The following is an 18,440-nucleotide window of genomic DNA, read 5'->3' on the forward strand; positions in this document are numbered from 1 at the left end:
GAAAGCCACAGGCTTATTGAAAAACGCTTTTTGAGTCCGTTTCCTGGGCCTAGAACCAGTACTTGGGGGTCTTGGGGAGGGAAAAATCTAAAGACACACTCCCATGTTTGGATCGAACTTGTGACCTCCTCCCTTTTGATGTGATAGGCAGACACCATATCCATTACACCATGGTGACCTAGTTGTATTTCTTTTGACCTTGCAGTCAAGGATATCCCATGAAGAGTGCAACCACTTATTCTAATGGGTCCTTTGGTTTTCGCTGAAGAGACAGCAAGCAGAAGAGACAGTATGGGATACAAGGGATCCGGTTGTGATACAAGCTCTTGCGAATAGATCCCTTGGTTCTTTTACGTGCTCAGTGTATAGCACCAATACACGTGAGAATTACCTGGGTTTTCATACCAGTACATCTCTAGTGGGGTGGGGAAACACTGAAGCATTTCTGAAATTTCCAGTGCCCCGGCCGGGAATTGAACTGGGGACATCTGGAATGGTAGACCAGAGTGTTACCACTCGACCACCGCACAACCTAGTGTGTTTGTTAATCAGGGTCTCTGCTGTGGGTTTGAGTCCCACTGAAAAACAGAAAATCATGTAAAAACGTTCTTTGCTTACTTAAGATGGTAGTGATATAGCACAACTGGTGTAAAGACGTCGGACCGCGGACAATACGACAATAGGTATATGTAAAATAATACAGACTGTTTTCCGTTATTTTACTTTGATAGTTTTTTTTAATTAATAAAATGGATTTAAACGGCTATTTTTGCTGGTAATGTAACAAACTCCAAGCGCGAATCTTAAAATCACTGCTTCCGCATAGAAGAAAGTTGGAAAGTGAGTTAAGTTGAGTATAACACAAACATTAATAGGAAATAAGCGCTAATCACTTCTTTCTGATATGGCTGGAAATTGAACAGAATTTACAAATTTAACAAAAGTAACAAACAGGCATACAACAGCGAAAAATACCTGTTTCCGTACGGACATCAACATCTTGATTGTCACTATAAAGGAGGAACTAGTGTTGAATATTGCTGTATAAAATTACTTGTAATGTGTAAACAAAATCTAAACCAGGTTTTTTTTAAGAATGTGCGTATACATATTTCAAATATGTACAGATTCTTTCGTGTCTAGCCAGTTGACTTTATTTGATCATTTACATTGTATTTCGATTCAACACTCTGTCATTGATTTGCGTGTGATGCAGCTAAGAACTGCACAGAAAAAGGCATTCATTATTTTTTATCTAATTGATACAGCTTTTGATCTTTCATCAACACCAACCACAATCTTTTTAGCTCGACTATTATGTATGAAATATATATAGTGGAACTATCCTACTCACCCCGGCGTCGGCGTCACGTTAGCGTGAGTGTGCAAATGTTAAAGTTTGCGTACCACCCCAAATATTTTCTATGTCCCTTGTTATATTGCTTTAATAATTTTGCATACTCTTTACCAACATGACAACACCCTTTTAACAAGAGCAGACATCTGTATCAAGCATTTTGTAAGAATAATGGCCCTTTTTTCACCTAGAATATGCAAATATTGATATATCTATGTTAAAGTTTGCGTACCACCTCAAATATTTTCAATGTCCCTTGACATATTGCTTCATATTTTGCAAACTTCTTTATCAATATGAACCCAATCGTTTAGGTTTCGAAAAATGCTCATAACATATATGTCGCTTCAGATAGCAACTTGATATTTGGCATGCATGTGTTTCTTATGGAGCTGCACATTTTAAGTGATGAAAGGTCAAGGTCATCCTTCAAGGTCAAAGCTCAAATATATGGCTTCAAAGCGGCGCAGAAGGGGGCATTGTGTTTCTGGCCAACACATCTCTTGTTGATTCATATACTTGTTACCTTACAATAGACTATGGATACCTCTGTCTGTATGTGATCAGTTGAGTCCATAGAATTATACTGTGTGTGTGTGTGTGTTTCTAGTACCTCACAGCGTTTCAAAATGTCCAGATATCAATCCTTCAGTTATAAAGATTTCAATACCTCTATCTGTATGTAATGTGCTTCTAGTGTGTGTTTGTGTGCCTTGTACCTCACAATTTCTTAACAGTAAATGTGTCTGGTACCTCACAGCGTTTTAATATTTCTGAATATCATTCCACATACATCGCATATACATGTACATTACAGCAGTGTGTTTGTTAACAAGGGGTTCTTTCTGCTTTGGGTTTGAGTCCCACTGAATACAGAAAATCATGTAAATGTAGGGTATATGCCTTACTTAAGATGGTAGTGATAAAGCACTACCAGTATTCCCAGAAACAGAGGTAATGTAAATGGTGTGTATGTATATCTGTGAAATGAAGTGCAAGAGCTAAAGCACATTAAAAGCCAAATACAATAATTTGTCACAGTTGGACAGAGAGTGCTTTATTTCATACAGATAATGATGATGATGATGATGATGAGTTCGAAGAAGCTGGCTTTGAACCTTCCAGTTCTAAAAATGCCGAAAAGGACTCATCTACAGGCACATCTTGTTTCAAGAACAGACTAGAAAGTGCAAGTTTAAGGGATACGGCTGGTTTTATAATAAATGATCAGCTCTTTTGCGGGTTTTGTGGAGATTTGTTTGTGATTCCTTATCAGCTTACTTAAAAAATTACATTTTGGGGAATACCTCTATCTGTATTTAGTGTGTTTTCTAGTGTGTGTGTGCCTCGTACCTCACAATGTGTGAACAGTTAATGTTATATTACACCTTTGGATTGCATTACTGAACTTTTTTATTACAATGATTAAATGCTGTGCGTTTTTATCCTTATTATGTCGTACAACCGGTTGGTGGTCTCTGAAAAGGTAGTTACTTCAGTTATGACTTATGAACAATAATTTGTGAACTGCTTAAAAAAACATGTTTATCTGTTTGGAGGTGCAAAATCCATTGATTCAATATACAATACATTGACATGAGATGTTTCTTTTCTGGAAGATGTTAACGGGCATTATTCTAGAAAAGAGCCATCATTCCAGTATGCTGAAACATCCCCTCAAGCTCTCCTGGTCCTAAAAATGAGCACCAAAGGCCAAAGTGTCAGAGGTGGGTCTGATTATAATATTAAATAAGGTCAAAGATCACGACAATTTGGCCTGATGAGCTGGCTTTGCAAACATTCAAGACTTTCTGGTCATTATTTGCTCCATGTTTGTAAGTCATATATTTGTTTCCTTTACGATAGACTATGGATACCTCTGTATGTATGTGTTCAGTTGAGTACATAGCACTCTACTGTGTGTGTGTGTGTGTGTTTCTAGTACCTCACAGCGTTTCAAAATTTCCAGATATCAATCCTTTCAGTTAAAGATTTCAATACCTCTATCCGTATGTAATGTGCTTCTAGTGTGTGTTTGTGTGCCTTGTACCTCACAATGTCTAACAGTAAATGTTATATTACAACTTTGAATTGCATTACTGCTTTTTTGGACCACAATAAGTTAATGCGGTGGGTATGAACCCAACTTAAGCCTTAAAACCAGTCTTGGCCTCTGACGTTGTTAATTCAGTTATTACTTATTTATGATAATTTTTATTAACTGCATGCTTTAAAAAAAACGTTTGCAGGAGCAAAACCCAATTAATTACAGAAAAAATACATTAACAAGGGATGTTTCTTTTTTTGCAGATAATGATTGAACTGATTCTAAAAATGAGCCATCCAGTATTGGTGAAATCGTCTCCTTCAAGCATTCCTGGTTTCAAAATCAGCATCAAGGCCAAAGAGTCAGAGGTGAGTCTGATTATTATAATAAATGAGATCAAAGATCACGATAATTTGGCCTGATGAGCTGGCTTTTCAGACCTTTAAGACATTTCGGGTCATTATTTCCTCCATGTCTTTGATTTATATTTGTGTTTTTTTTTACAATAGACTATGGATACCTCTGTCTGTATGTGTTCAGTTGAGTACATAGCATTCTACTGCGTGTGTGTGTGTGTGTGCCTGGTACCTCACAGCGTTTCAAAATTTCCATATGTCAATTCTTATGCATTGCATATACATTACAGCAGTGTGTTTGTTAACCAGGGTCTCTGGCTGCTGTGGGTTTGAGTCCCACTGAATACAGAAAATAATGTAAAAATCTAGGGGTGTCTGCTTACTTGAGATGGTAGTGATAATCACTACCGGTATTCCCAGAAACAGAGGTTTTGTAAATACATGTAAGATGTTTTGTTTATCAGTGAAATGCAGTGCAAGAGGTAAAAACTTAATGATAGGCAAATACAAATACTTTGTCACAGTTGACAATGAGTGCTTTATTTCATACAGATAATGATGATGATGATAATGACGAAGAAGCTGGCTTTGAACCATCGAGTTCTGACGGTGCGGAAATGGACTTGGCTACAGGCACATCTTGTTTCAAGAACAGACAAGAAAGGACAAGCTTAAAGGGTAAGGCTGGTATTATAATAAATGACCAGCTCTCTTTTGGTTGTTGTGCAGATTTGTTTGTGATCCCTTACCAACTTACTTAAAGAATTACATTTGTTTAATACCTCTATCTGTATGTACTATGTTTCTAGTGTTTATGTGACTCGAACCTCACAATGTCTGTACCGTAAATGTTATATTAAACTTTGGATTGTATTAATGCACTTTTTTACCACAATAACTAAATCCTGTGGGTTTCAACCCTTATTAGGCTGTACAACCAGTTGGTGGCCTCTGAAAAGGTTGTTTAGTTCAGTTATGACTAATGAATGATATTTTTATGAATTGCTTGTTTAAAAAAAATGTAAAAAACAGTTTGGAGGTGCAAAATCCAATTGATTCAAGATAAAATTCATTTACATGGGATGTTTCTTTTCTGGCAGATGACGATGGGAGTGTTTCTAGAAATGAGCCATCCAGTTGTGCTGAAAACAACTCCTCTTCAAGCTCTCCTGGTTCCAAAATGAGCACCAATAGCCAAAGTACAGAGGTGGGTCTGAATATAATATTTAATGAGGTCAAAGATCACGATAATTTGGCCTGATGAGCTGGCTTTGCAGACCTTCAAGACATTTCTGGTCATTATTTCCTCCATGTCTTTGAATCATATTTGTGTTACCTTTACAATAGACTATGGATACCTCTGTCTGTATGCATTCAGTTGAGTAAATAGCATTCTACTGCGTGTGTGTGTTGCTGGTACCTCACAGCGTTTCAAAATTTCCAGATATCAATCCTTTCAGTTAAAGATTTCAGTGAATACCTCTATCCGTATGTAATGTGCTTCTAATGTGTGTTTGTGTGCCTTGTACCTCACAATGTCTTTACAGTAAATGTTATATTACACCTTTTGATTGCATTACTGCATTTTTGGACCACAATAAGTGAATGCGGTGGGTATGAACCCAACTTAAGCCTTAAAACCAGTATTGGCCTCTGAGGAGGTTGTTAATTCAGTTATTACTTATTTATGATAATGTTTATGTACTGCATGCTTTAAAAAAAACTGTTTTCAAGAGCAAAACCTAATTTATGTCAGAAAAAATACATTAACAAGGGAAGTTTCTTTTTTGCAGATAAAGAATGAACTGATTCTAAAAATGAGCCATCCAGTATTGGTGAAAACGTCTCCTTCAAGCATTCCTGGTTCCAAAATCAGCATCAAAGGCCAAAGCGTCAGAGGTGAGTCTGATTATTATAATAAATGAGATCATAGGCCATGATAATGTGGCCTGATGAGCTGGCTTTTCAGACCTTTAAGACATTTCTGGTCATTACTTCCTCCATGTCATTAATTCATATTTGTTTGTTTTTTACAATAGACTATGGATACCTCTGTCTGTATGCGTTCAGTTGAGTACATAGCATTCTACTGTTTGTGTGTGTGCCTGGTACCTCACAGCCTTTCAAAATTTCCACATGTCAATTCTTATACATTGCATATACATTACAGCAGTGTGTTTGTTAACCAGGGTCTCTTGCTGCTGTAGGTTTGAGTCCCACTGAATACAGAAAATTATGTAAAAATCTAGGGGTGTCTGCTTACTTAAGATGGTAGTAATATAGCACTACCTGTATTCCCAGAAACAGAGGTAACGTAATAGAGTGTTGGTTAATCAATGAAATGCAGTGCAAGAGGTAAAAAAAATGAAAGGAAACTACAAATACTTTGTCACTGTTGACAGTGAGTGCTTTATTTCATACAGATAATGATGATGATGACGAAGAAGCTGGCATTGAACCTTCCAGTTCTAACTGCAGAAATGGACTCAGCTACAAGCACATCTTGTTTCAAAAACAGACAAGAAAGGGCAAGCTTAAGGATAAGGCTGGTATGATAATAAATGACCAGCTCTCTTTTGGTTGTTGTGGATATTTATTTGTGATCCCTTAACAATGTACTTAAATAATTACATTTTGGTGATTACCTTTTTCTGTCTGTACTATGTTTCTAGTGTGTGTGTGTCTCGTACCTCACAATGTCTTTACAGTTAATGCTACATTGAACCTTTGGAATGCATCAATGTACTTTTTTACCACAACTAAATGCTGTGGGTTTGAACCCTTCTGAGTGTGTTGAAGCAGTTGTTGGCCTCTGAAGAGACTGTAAGTAAGGATATGACCTATGAATTATCATTTTGTGAATTGCTTGATAAAAAAAAAGAAAACTGTTTCGATGAGTAAAACCCAATTAATGAAAGATAAAATATTTTATTCATAACAACCACCAAAAGCAAAAGCGTCAAAGGTGGGTCTTGTTATTATAATACATGTGCTCATAGACCTTGATAATATGGCCTTATGAGCTGACTTGGCAGACCATCAAGACATTTTTGGTCATTAATAACCTGTCGTTGTTTCATTTTTATGCCCCCCTACGAAGAAGAGGGGGTATATTGCTTTGCACATGTCGGTCGGCCTGTCGATCGGTCCGTCCACCAGGTGGTTTCCGGATGATAACTCAAAAACGCTTGGGGCTAGGATCATGAAACTTCATAGGTACATTGATCATGACTTGCAGATGACCCCTATTGATTTTAAGGTCACTAGGTCAAAGGTCAAGGTCACGGTGACCCGAAATAGTAAAATGGTTTCCGGATGATAAGTCAAGAACGCATACGCCTAGGATCATGAAACTTCATGGGTAGATTGATCATGACTCGCAGATGACCCCTATTGATTTTGAGGTCACTAGGTCAAAGGTCAAGGTCACGGTGACCCGAAATAGTAAAATGGTTTCCGGATGATAACTCAAGAACGCATACGCCTAGGATCATGAAACTTATTTGGTAGATTGATCATGACTTGCAGATGACCCCTATTGATTTTGAGGTCACTAGGTCAAAGGTCAAGGTCACGGTGACCTTAAATAGTAAAATGGTTTTTGGATGATAACTCAAGAACGCATATGCCTAGGATCATGAAACTTCATAGGTAGATTGATCATGACTCGCAGATGACCCCTATTGATTTTGAGGTCACAAGGTTGAAGGTCAAGGTCACGGTGACCCGAAATAGTAAAATGATTTTCGGATGATAACTCAAGAACGCTTTTGCCTAGGATCATGACACTTCATAGGTACATTGATCGTGACTCGCAGATGACCACTATTGATTTTCAGGTCACTAGGTCAAAGGTCAAGGTCACAGTGACAAAAATCGTATTCACACAATGGCTGCCACTACAACGGACAGCCCGTATGGGGGGCATGCATGTTTTACAAACAGCCCTTGTTTTCCTTTACAATAGACTATTGATACCTCTGTTTGTATGTGTTCAGTGGAGTAAATAGCATTTTACTGTGTGTGTGTACCTTGTACCTCACAGTGTTTTAACATTTCCAATTATCAATCCTTATACCTTGCATATACCTGAGAGCATTACGTTTCTTAACCAGGGTGTCTGGCTGCTGTGGGTTCAATTCCCACTGAATACAAGAAATCATGTAAAAATGTAGGGTATATGCTTACTGAGATGGTAGTGATACAGCACTTCTGGTATGCCCAGAAACAGCGGTAATGTCAATAGCTTGTCTGTATATCAGTGGAATGCAATGCAAGAGGTAAAGACAAGATAAAGTGCCAAAATTGAATGCTTGTCAAAAGTGACGGGAGAATGCTTTATTTAATACAGGTAATGAAGGTTATGGTGACGAAGAAGCTTGCTCTGAACCTTTAAGTTCTAACGCACTGTTAGAAAAAAGGACACATCTTCACGCACATCTGGTTACAAGTACAGAGAAGAAAGGGCATGTAAGGGGTAAGGCTTTTATTGTATTAAATGATCAGCTCTCATTGGATTGTTGTGGCGATTTGTTTGTCACCACTACCAACTTACATAAAGTGTACATTTTGGTTAATACCTCTTTATGTATGTTCTGTGTTTCTAGTGCATGTGTGTGTGTGCCTTGTACCTCACAATGTCTGTTCAGTAAATTGTATATTACATCTTTGAACTGCACTTTGACAGCAATAACGAAATGCTGTGGGTTTGAACCCTTCTGAGTGTGTTTAACCAGTTGTTGGCCTCTGAAGAGATGGTTAGTTAGGATATATATTATGAATGATAATTTTGTGAACTGCTTGATTAAAAAAATGAAAACTGTTTTGATGTGCAAAACCCAATTAATGAAAGATAAAATGCATTATTCATAACAACCACCAAAGGCGTGTCGGAGATGGGTCTGATTATTATTATACGTGTGCTCATAAACCTTGATAATTTGGCCTTATGAGCTGACTTGGTCTTCAAGACATTTTTAGCTCTGCTGTTTTTGAAGAAAACCCGAGGTATTGTCATAGCCAGCTCGTCCGCATCGAGTTAAAACCTTAACATTTGCTCTAAAATCAAAGTGCTCAACCTTCAACTTTGAAATTTCATATGTAACTCCACATGAATGAGTTCTACACGCCACACCCATTTTGGGTCACTAGATCAAAGGTCAAGGTCACTGTGACGTCAAAACAAAAATTAAAACCGAGCCGAGCATTGGCACCCGCTATGTGATGCTCTTGTTGGTCATAATAACCACCATGTTGTTGTTTCATATTTTTATTTCCTTTACAAAGGACTATGGATACCTATGTCTGTATGTGTTCAGTTGAGTAAATAGCATTATACTGTGTGTGTGTGCCTTGTACCTCACAGCGTTTTAACATTTTCAGATATCAATCCTTATTCCTAGCATATACCTTAGAGCATTGTGTTCGTTAATCAAGGTGTCTGACTGCTGTGGGTTTGATTCCCACTGAATACAGTAAATCATGTAAAAATGTAGAACATATGTTTACTTAAGATGGTAGTGATATAGCACTTCTGGTATTCCCAGAAACAGCGGTAATTCAATAGCGTGTCTGTATATCAGTGGAATGCAATGCATGAGGTAAAGACAACATAAAATGTCAAAATTAAATGCTTGTTACAAGTGACGGGAGAATGCTTTATTTAATACAGGTAATGAAGGTGGTGGTGACGAAGAAGCTTGCTCTGAACCTGTAAGTTCCAACGCACTGTTAGAAAAGGACACATCTTCACGCACATCTGGTGTCAAGTACAGAGAAGAAAGGGCGAGCGTAAGGGGTAAGGCTGGTTTTGTATTAAATGATCAGCTCTCATTGAATTGTTGTGGAGATTTGTTTGTCACCACTACCAACTTACTTAAAGTTGACATTTTGGTGGATAACTATATGTATGTACTGGGTTTCTAGTGTGTTTGTTTGTTTATGCCTTGTACCTCACAATGTATGTTCAGTAAATTGTATATTACACCTTTCGACTGCACGTTTTGACAACAATAACTAAATGCTGTGGGTTTGAACCCTTCTGAGTGTGTTCAACCAGTTGTTGGCTTCTGAAGAGATGGTACATGTAACTTCGGGAGTGACCTATGAATGATAATTTTGTGAACTCCTTGATTAAAAAAAAGAAAACTGTTTCGATGAGCAAAACCCAATAAATGAAAGATAATATACATTATTCATAACAACCACCTAAGGCTAAAGCGTCTGAGGTGGGTCTGATTATTATAATACGTGTGCTTATGGACCTTGATAATTTGGCCTTAACGCTGGGTTTTGCAGACCTTCAAGACATTTTTGGTCATTAGTTCCTCCATATCGTTGATTCATATTTTTTTATCTTTACAATAGACTATGGATACCTCTGTATGTGTTCAGTTGAGTAAATAGCATTCTACTGTGTGTGTGTGTGCCTTGTACCTCACAGCGTTTTAACATTTCCAGATATTAATCCTTATACCTTGCATATACCTTAAAGCATTGTGTTTGTTAACCAAGGTGTCTGGCTGCTGTGGGTTCGTTTCCCACTGAAAAGAGTAAATCATGTTAAAATGTAGGGTATATGCTTACTGAGATGGTAGTGATACAGCACTTCTGATATTCCCAGAAACAGTGGTTATGTCAAGAGCTTGTCTGTATATCAATGAAATGTAATGCAAGAGCTAAAAACAACATAAAATACCAAAATTAAATGGGTGTCACAAGTGACGGGAGAATGCTTTATTTAATACAGGTAATGAAGGTGGTGGTGACGAAGAAGCTTGCTCTGAACCTTTAAGTTCCAATGCACTGTTAGAAAAGGACACATCTTCACGCACATCTGGTTACAAGTACAGAGAAGAAAGGGCGAGCGTAAGGGGGTAAGGCTGGTATTGTATTAAATGATAAGCTCTCATTGGATTGTTGTGGAGATTTGTTTGTCACCACTACCAACTTACTTTAAGTGTACATTTTGGTGGATACCTCTATATGTGTGTACTGGGTTTCTAGTGTGTTTTTTTGTTTATGCCTTGTACCTCACAATGTCTGTTCAGTAAATTCTATATTACACCTTTCGATAGCACGTTTTGACAACAATAACTAAATGCTGTGGGTTTGAACCCTTCTGAGTGTGTTCAACCAGTTGTTGGCTTCTGAAGAGATGGTACATGTAAGTTAGGGAGTGACCTATGAATGACAATGTTGTGAACTGCTTGATTTAAAAAAAAGAAAACTGTTTCGATGAGCAAAACGCAATAAATGAAAGATAATATACATTATTCATAACAACCACCAAAGGCTAAAGCGTCTGAGGTGGGTCTGATTATTATAATACGTGTGCTCATGGACCTTGATAATTTGGCCTTAAGCGCTAGGTTTGCAGAACTTCAAGACATTTTTGGTCATTAGTACCTCCATATCGTTGATTCATATTTTTTTATCTTTACAATAGGCTATGGATACCTCTGTCTGTATGTGTTCAGTTGAGTAAATAGCATTCTACTGTGTTTGTGTGTGCCTTGTACCTCACAGCGTTTTAACATTTCCAGATATCAATCCTTATACCTTGCATATACCTTAAAGCATTGTGTTTGTTAACCAAGGTGTCTGGCTGCTGTGGGTTCGATTCCCACTGAAGAGTAAATCATGTAAAAATGTAGGGTATATGCTTACTGAGATGGTAGTGATACAGCACTTCTGATATTTCCAGAAACAGTGGTTATGTCAATAGCTTGTCTTTATATCAATGTATTGCAATGCAAGAGGTAAAGACAACATAAAATGCCAAAATTAAATGGGTGTCACAAGTGACGGGAGAATGCTTTATTTAATACAGGTAATGAAGGTGGTGGTGACGAAGAAGCTTGCTCTGAACCTTTAAGTTCCAATGCACTGTTAGAAAAGGACAAATCTTCACGCACATCTGGTTACAAGTACAGAGAAGAAAGGGCGAGCGTAAGGGGTAAGGCTGGTATTGTATTAAATGATCAGCTCTCATTGGATTGTTGTGGAGATTTGTCACCACTACCAACTTACATAAAGAGTGCATTTGGGTGGATACCTCTTTATTAATGTACTGTGTTTCTAGTGCGTGTGTGTGTGCCTCGTACCTCACAATGTCTGTTCAGTAAATTGTATATTACACTTTTCGACTGCACGTTTTGACAACAATAACTAAAAAAGAGCTCTACTGCTTTAAACACTGTCACTGTGACCTTGACCTTTGACCTAGCAACCTGAAAATCAATAGGGGTCATCAGCAAGTCATAATCAATGTACCTATGAAGTTTCATGATCCTAGGCCTAAGCATTCTTGAGTTAACATCTGGAAACCATTTTACTATTTCGAGTCACTGTGACCTTGACCTTTGACCCAGTGACCTGAAAATCAATAGGGTTCGAGTCCTCATTAATATAAAGACACTGAGCAAGTTTGAAAAGAATGGGATGAAAACTGTGGACGTTATCGGATAAACAAAATTTTACTATTTCAAGTCACTGTGACCTTGACCTTTGACCCAGTGACTTGAAAATCAATAGGGTTTGAGTCCTCATTAACATAAAGACACTGAGCAAGTTTAAAAAGAATCGGATGAAAACTGTGGACTTTATCGGATGAACAAGTTTTTACTGTTTCGAGTCACTGTTACCTTGACCTTTGACCCAGTGACCTGAAAATCAATAGGGTTCGAGTCCTTATTAATATAAAGACACTGAGTAAGTTTCAAAAGAATCCGATAAAAACTGTGGACCTTTTTGGATAAACAAGTTTTTACTATTTCGAGTCACTGTGACTTTGACCTTTTACCCAGTGACCTGAAAATCAATAAGGTTTGAGTCCTCATTAATATAAAGACACTGAGTAAGTTTGAAAATAATCGCATGAAAACTGGACTTTATCGGATAAACAAGACAACGTCTAACACACACAGACACCATGCCATCCCATAAGCTCTTCTGCCTTTGGCAGTAGAGCTAAAAAATCAAAATGCTTCTACCTACAACTTTGAAACTTCATATGTAGCTGCACATTGATGAGTTCCACACTCCACGCCCATTTTTTGGTCACTAGATCAAATGTCAAGGTCACTGTGACCTCAATTTTTTTTTTAACTGCACCCGCAGCCGAGCATTGGCGTCCGGTATGCGGTGCTCTTGTCTCAGGACCTTTAGTTAGACCCAAAGGTGAAGGTAAGGGTTGGCGATCTTAATTTCCTATGATATAACTTGGTCATTGTTTCAACATAATGGCCAATTTGGGAAGCATCCATTAGCACTACTGATATCCTTGTTGTCCCCTACAAGTGAAACCGGAGGGGACTTATGGTTTACGCTCCGTGTGTCAGTCTGTCTGTCCGTCACACTTTACTGGATCCTGCGATAACTTTAAAAGTTCTTCATATTTTTTCATGAAACTTGAAACATGGATAGAATGCAATATGGAGAGTATGCACGTCATTTCATTTGGTTCCTAGGTCAAGAATTCTGGTTGCTATGGCAACAAATTTATATAAAAAAATCACTGACAATGGTGGAGTTTCACCGGTAGGGGACAATATTGCTTGGCAATCTCTTGTTATAAGATAGTGTAGGAAGATTATTTTTTAAATGAACCTCTTTCAGACCCTGAATCTTCTGACACAGACCATGATGTGCCAGTAAGACAACCACATGCAAAACCTGGGCCGTCCACAACTGTAACCATGTCGGGTCATCCCAGTAAGTAGGCTTTGTTTCAACAACAAAACGGTATTCCTGAAAGTCACAGTATAATGTTTTTGTTTAAAAATTCGTAATTAATGTACAATTAACACAGTAATTGAAATAAGCTCACTCTACTTTGACACAATTTAACTTTGCCAAGAAGCTTCATAGGTGTTCCTAGCTTATCTTTAAATCGTTACTTCAATCTTGCTCATAACTCAAAATCTGTAAGACATATCAAAATGAAACTTAATAAATGGATACATCTTAATGTGTGGACATTTATTACTAAGTAACTATTACTCAAAGTATCCGGTTATATTAAGCATAATTATTTTTTAGATGTCTTCAAGAGAATTGAGAAAATGTTCAAGTGATATCACTTCAGATCTTTTGTTTCAATAGAAAGTCACATTCTGAATAGTATATTGTGCAACTTTTCATTTGATTAATTACAAGCAGCATTTCAAATAAAAAGATCACCTTTAAATCATGGTTCATCTTCTGGAACAGTTTTGAGATGAACTTTTTTATAACTTATTATATTTCTGAGATGCTTGTTGGTGGTCATCATGGAACAGAAGAGGCAATTGAATATGATTTTATTACTTTTTCAGACAGGCTTCAGAAACTCGGTGAAGACCAGAGTCATCTTTTGAAGACGCTGTTCAAAACGAATATTGTGTTGAGGAAGGAGCTTAAGCGTGAAGACTGTGAAAGAGTAATGCAAAAATATGAAATTCTACACGGATTGTCATGGAAAAAAATTAAAAAACACGATTCATAACTGGATTACTGCTGAAAAGTGAAAACAAAAATGATTTTATAGCTTTTTAGCCCACCTGCGCACAATGTTCTCATGGTGAGCTTTTGTGATCGCTTTTTGCCCGTTGTCCATCTTGCGGCATCAACATTTGCCTTGTTAATATTCTAGAGGTCACATTAATTGTCCGATCTTCATGAAATTTTATTTGACGATTTGTCCCAATGATATCTTGGAAAAGATTACAAATGGTTTCGGTTGGTTGAAAAACAATAATTTACACGCCATATACTCCATACTTAAATCAATATTGTTATATGCAAAGCAGCAATGCTTAAAAGAAATAATACAAAATTTGGAGGGGGCATTACTCGTATGAAAACAAGATGGTGGTATTTGTTATAAACACGTGTAAAACAGTTGGATTTTTCTGGCCAAAGACAACTATTCATACGACCAACTTCTTAATTTTTGCATAGCTCGTCATATTGATTTCCATTCAGATTTACTTCAGAAAAAATCTATTTCATATCTCTGATGCCAGAGCTATACATATGTTTATAAGAAGAGTAAATCTGAGATCCGTTTTCATTTATGATATTTGAAATGGCATGTTTAGACGAAGATTCTCTACAATTTTCTACATAAATATATATATATATTTTTTGTAAAAATGGTTTCGGTTGGTTGAAAAACAGTAATTTACACGCCATATACTCCATACTTAAATCAATATTGTTATATGCAAAGCAGCAATGCTTAAAAGAAATAATACAAAATTGGGAGGGGGGGGCATTACTCGTATGAAAACAAGATGGTGGTATTTGTTATAAACACGTGTAAAACAGTTGGATTTTTTCTGGCTGAAGATAACTATTCATACGACCAAATTCTTAATTTTTGCAAAGCTCGTCAAATTGATTTCCATTGTAGAATTTACTTCAGTTCGGAGTTGCGAACCGAATTGACCATGTTTTTGTTAGCAAGTAACACTGTACAACAAGGTCTATTTTTTCTCCACTCTCAATAAACATGTTTTACTTACTCTGCAATAGTTTATGAGTTACTAAATTCCTTTGAAACATTGGACCATTTTCTTTATTAACAGATCATACTTGCACAATTGTTGTTATGTTTTCTTTATGGTTAAGGCATTGTGACATGTATATTAATTTGATTTTTATGCCCCCCGATAGAGGGCATATAGTGATCGGACCGTCCGTCTGTCTGTCTGTCTTTCCGTCACACTTTGCGTTTAGGTTTCGCATTTAGGTTTAAAAAAATGCTCATAACTTCTATGTCCCTTCAGATAGCAACTTGATATTTGGCATGCATGTGTATCTCGTGGAGCTGCACATTTTGAGTGGTAAAAGGTCAAGGTCATCCTTCAATGTCAATGGTCAAATATATCACTTCAAAGCGGCGCAGAAGGGGCATTGTGTTTACGACAAACACATCTCTTGTTTTCAGATGATATTGTCTGAACTTGACATTAGTTCTATGTGTGATGATTAAAGCATTGTGTCATGTATGAAGATATTTTGCTTAAATGTTTTCATGTTGTGGTATTCACTCTTCTATATACCATACATGCCATACGTCCCGATCTCGGCGGGACAGTCCCGCTTTTGGACCCTTTGTCCCGCCGTCCCGCCGTGAGACGATTTGTCCCGACATTCGTAAAACACCATGTAAGGTCTATAGGTTCCCAATAAAATTCGCTATTCAAGCTCTGTTTCGCTAACACTTACCACCGCTAATCCCTTTATTGCCCCCAATTAACAATCCGATTCTACTTATCGTGTGTACCAGTGTTGTTTATGACACCTTATCAGCGATTTATCGGCTAATTATTGATTTCATCAGGCATTCACACCATGGTGGTCTTTAAAATAGTGGTCGCTTATTGCTATCGATTATAATGAAATAAATGTTGAAAATGTGTTTATTTTTGTATTTGTTTGAAACGGTTTACAAAACAATTGTTTCGTAAAATTAACTCTACGTCATTAATGAGTCTTTTACATTCAATGTTTAGTTCCAATATAGCGGGATAATCCGAATGTGCAATATACCAAAATCGCAACAAACAGTCCAATAAGTGATACCCATCCTGTCTAGTGTAATTGGGTGTAATTGTAATAAAAACAACGAGGTGCTATGCATGACAGTTTGACCCTACTTCAATTAAGCTAAAATCAACGAGGTGCTATGCATGACAGTTTGACCCTACTCCAATTAAGCCGCGACAATTGACAAGTAACAAACTGCGCATGGATACATGCTTAAAAAAACATCGCAACAAACAGTAAAAGTGGTTCGGTAGATAGTGTACTGTAACCCGTACTTTCAGTCAACTGGATAACCTCCCCTGCGTTAATGTTTGCCATTGAACTTAATATAATGAGTATTGTTGTCGTAATGTTCTAGATTTTATACTCTTAAAAAGATGAATATTATTTCGTTGTTTGCTATTGTCTTATTTAATAAAACTGTTATTGTTATGTTTTAGATTTCATGCTTCATATCAGATGTTTTATGTCTTGAATAAAAGTATCAAGAGTTTTTGTTAGTACTATTTACTGACAATAGTAAAGGTGGAATGATAGATCGTTTTACGTGTCCTGCTTTTTGGTCAAATGTCCCGACAATTTTTAATGGAATGTCCCGCTTTGGACCTCAAAAATTATGGCATGTATGTATATACTTTGTGTCAGAAGAAATTAAGTCTTTGATTTTTATAATATACAATTGTAATTAGATTTTTTCCTGATGATATTCTGAACTTGACATTTGTTCTAGGTGGGAGGGTTAAGGCATTGTTTCATGTATGAATATATTTTGCTTAAACGTTTTCATGTTGTGGTATTGACTCTTCTATATAATTTGTGTCTGAAGAAAGTAAGTGCTTGATTTTCATAATATACATCTATAATTTGATTTTTTATACGCCCGTTTTTCAAAACGGGACGTATTATAGTTTCACCCTTGGCGGGCGGGTGGACGCCGCCGGTGGGTGGACGGGCGGTTTCCACAGCAGTTTCTGCTCTCTATTTCAAATAGTTTTCATCTGATCTTCACCAAACTTGGTCAGAAGTTGTATCTAGACAATATCTAGGTTAAGTTTGAATATGGGTCATGTCGAGTCAAAAACTAGGTCGCGGGGTCACTTAGTGCATTTCAGGATTAAGTATGGTTTCCGCTCTCTAACTGAAGAAGTTTTCATCCGATCTTCACCAAATTTGGTCAGAAAGTGTATCTAGACAATATTTAGGTCAAGTTCGAATATGGTTTATGCTGGGTCAAATACTAGGTCACGGGATAACCAAGTGCATTTCAAGGATTTAGCATGGTGTCCGCTCTCTTAATTGAAGTAGTTTTTTTTGTGTACATGATATTTAGGTAAAGTTCAAATATGGGTCATGCCGGGTCAAAAACTAGGTCATGAAGTCACTTAGTGCATTTCAAGCATTTAGCATGGTGTCTGCTCTCTAATTGAAGTAGTTTTGATCCGATCTTCACCAAATTTGGTCAGAAGTTGTGTCTAGATGATGTCCAAAACCTTCAAAAGGGCGTATCCTATGACAGTTTGGCACTCTTGTTTCCAGATGATATTGTCTGAACTTGACATTGTTCGAAGTGTAAATACATTTTGAAACTACTTTTTGTCATAAAAATGTTTGGGAGTATTTTTGGGAGGAATAAACTGTTTTAAATCGACGTTTCTTGTGGATTATATTTATAGATATTAATATCTTTAAACTAATATTCATGAGTTAGTCCGTACACACATTAGAATACGCATTAAAAAGCACAAAATACTGTCGAATGAAATTGAAAAAGGCCTAAATAAACAAAAAGATGGTTTAGCGTAACGCAACTGACCCACGAAAAATTGCTGCGAACCAATTTTCGGGGGCCTTCCTGGATTAAATTTTGAGGCTATACACTTAAAGGCAAAATAACAAAAAAAATTGGACCGATCGACACACCTCCAAAAGTCTTCTTTGTGATACACCAAATTTGTTAATTGAATTAGGCATAATTTGATTAAGGTATACATCTGTGTGATGAAGAATACGTAATAAAAACATTGTTTGATGGTACCTCTAAATGATAACCTGATACATGTGTGCTCTGTGTGGGACATCCCGAGGTATTCACCTCACAATGTATGTAGAATACTCGTATCTTAAAATGCAAAATATTGAAAAATAC

The 18,440-nt window shown here is 37.0% G+C and overlaps 2 protein-coding genes across 4 annotated transcripts in view; both read left to right on the forward strand.

Moving 5' to 3' along the window:
* LOC127872341 (cap-specific mRNA (nucleoside-2'-O-)-methyltransferase 1-like) overlaps positions 1 to 317 on the forward strand; it is a 48,232-nt gene extending 47,915 nt beyond the window's left edge. The window contains exon 22 of the mRNA XM_052415672.1: positions 269 to 317. Within this exon, the coding sequence (XP_052271632.1) occupies positions 269 to 317 (49 nt within the window). The remainder of the gene's footprint in view (positions 1 to 268) is intronic.
* Positions 318 to 4,322: 4,005 nt separating this feature from the next.
* On the forward strand, positions 4,323 to 15,801 carry LOC127874799 (uncharacterized). Of its 3 annotated transcripts, XM_052419427.1 has the most exons (9): positions 4,323 to 4,438; positions 4,861 to 4,967; positions 5,554 to 5,659; positions 6,184 to 6,309; positions 8,112 to 8,237; positions 9,432 to 9,557; positions 11,592 to 11,717; positions 13,379 to 13,474; positions 14,077 to 15,801. In XM_052419427.1, the coding sequence occupies exons 1-9, from the start codon at positions 4,378 to 4,380 to the stop codon at positions 14,244 to 14,246; spliced, it is 1,044 nt and encodes a 347-aa protein (XP_052275387.1). In that variant the 5' UTR covers positions 4,323 to 4,377; the 3' UTR covers positions 14,247 to 15,801. The 3 variants fall into 3 exon arrangements, with proteins under 3 accessions (XP_052275387.1, XP_052275388.1, XP_052275389.1); XM_052419428.1 differs by lacking the exon at positions 9,432 to 9,557; XM_052419429.1 differs by lacking the exons at positions 13,379 to 13,474; positions 14,077 to 15,801 and adding an exon at positions 10,509 to 10,635.
* The last annotated feature ends 2,639 nt before the right edge of the window (positions 15,802 to 18,440 follow it).

The sequence above is a fragment of the Dreissena polymorpha genome, chromosome 3 (genome assembly GCF_020536995.1).
Source record: "Dreissena polymorpha isolate Duluth1 chromosome 3, UMN_Dpol_1.0, whole genome shotgun sequence".
Classification (NCBI taxonomy): Eukaryota; Metazoa; Mollusca; class Bivalvia; order Myida; family Dreissenidae; genus Dreissena; species Dreissena polymorpha.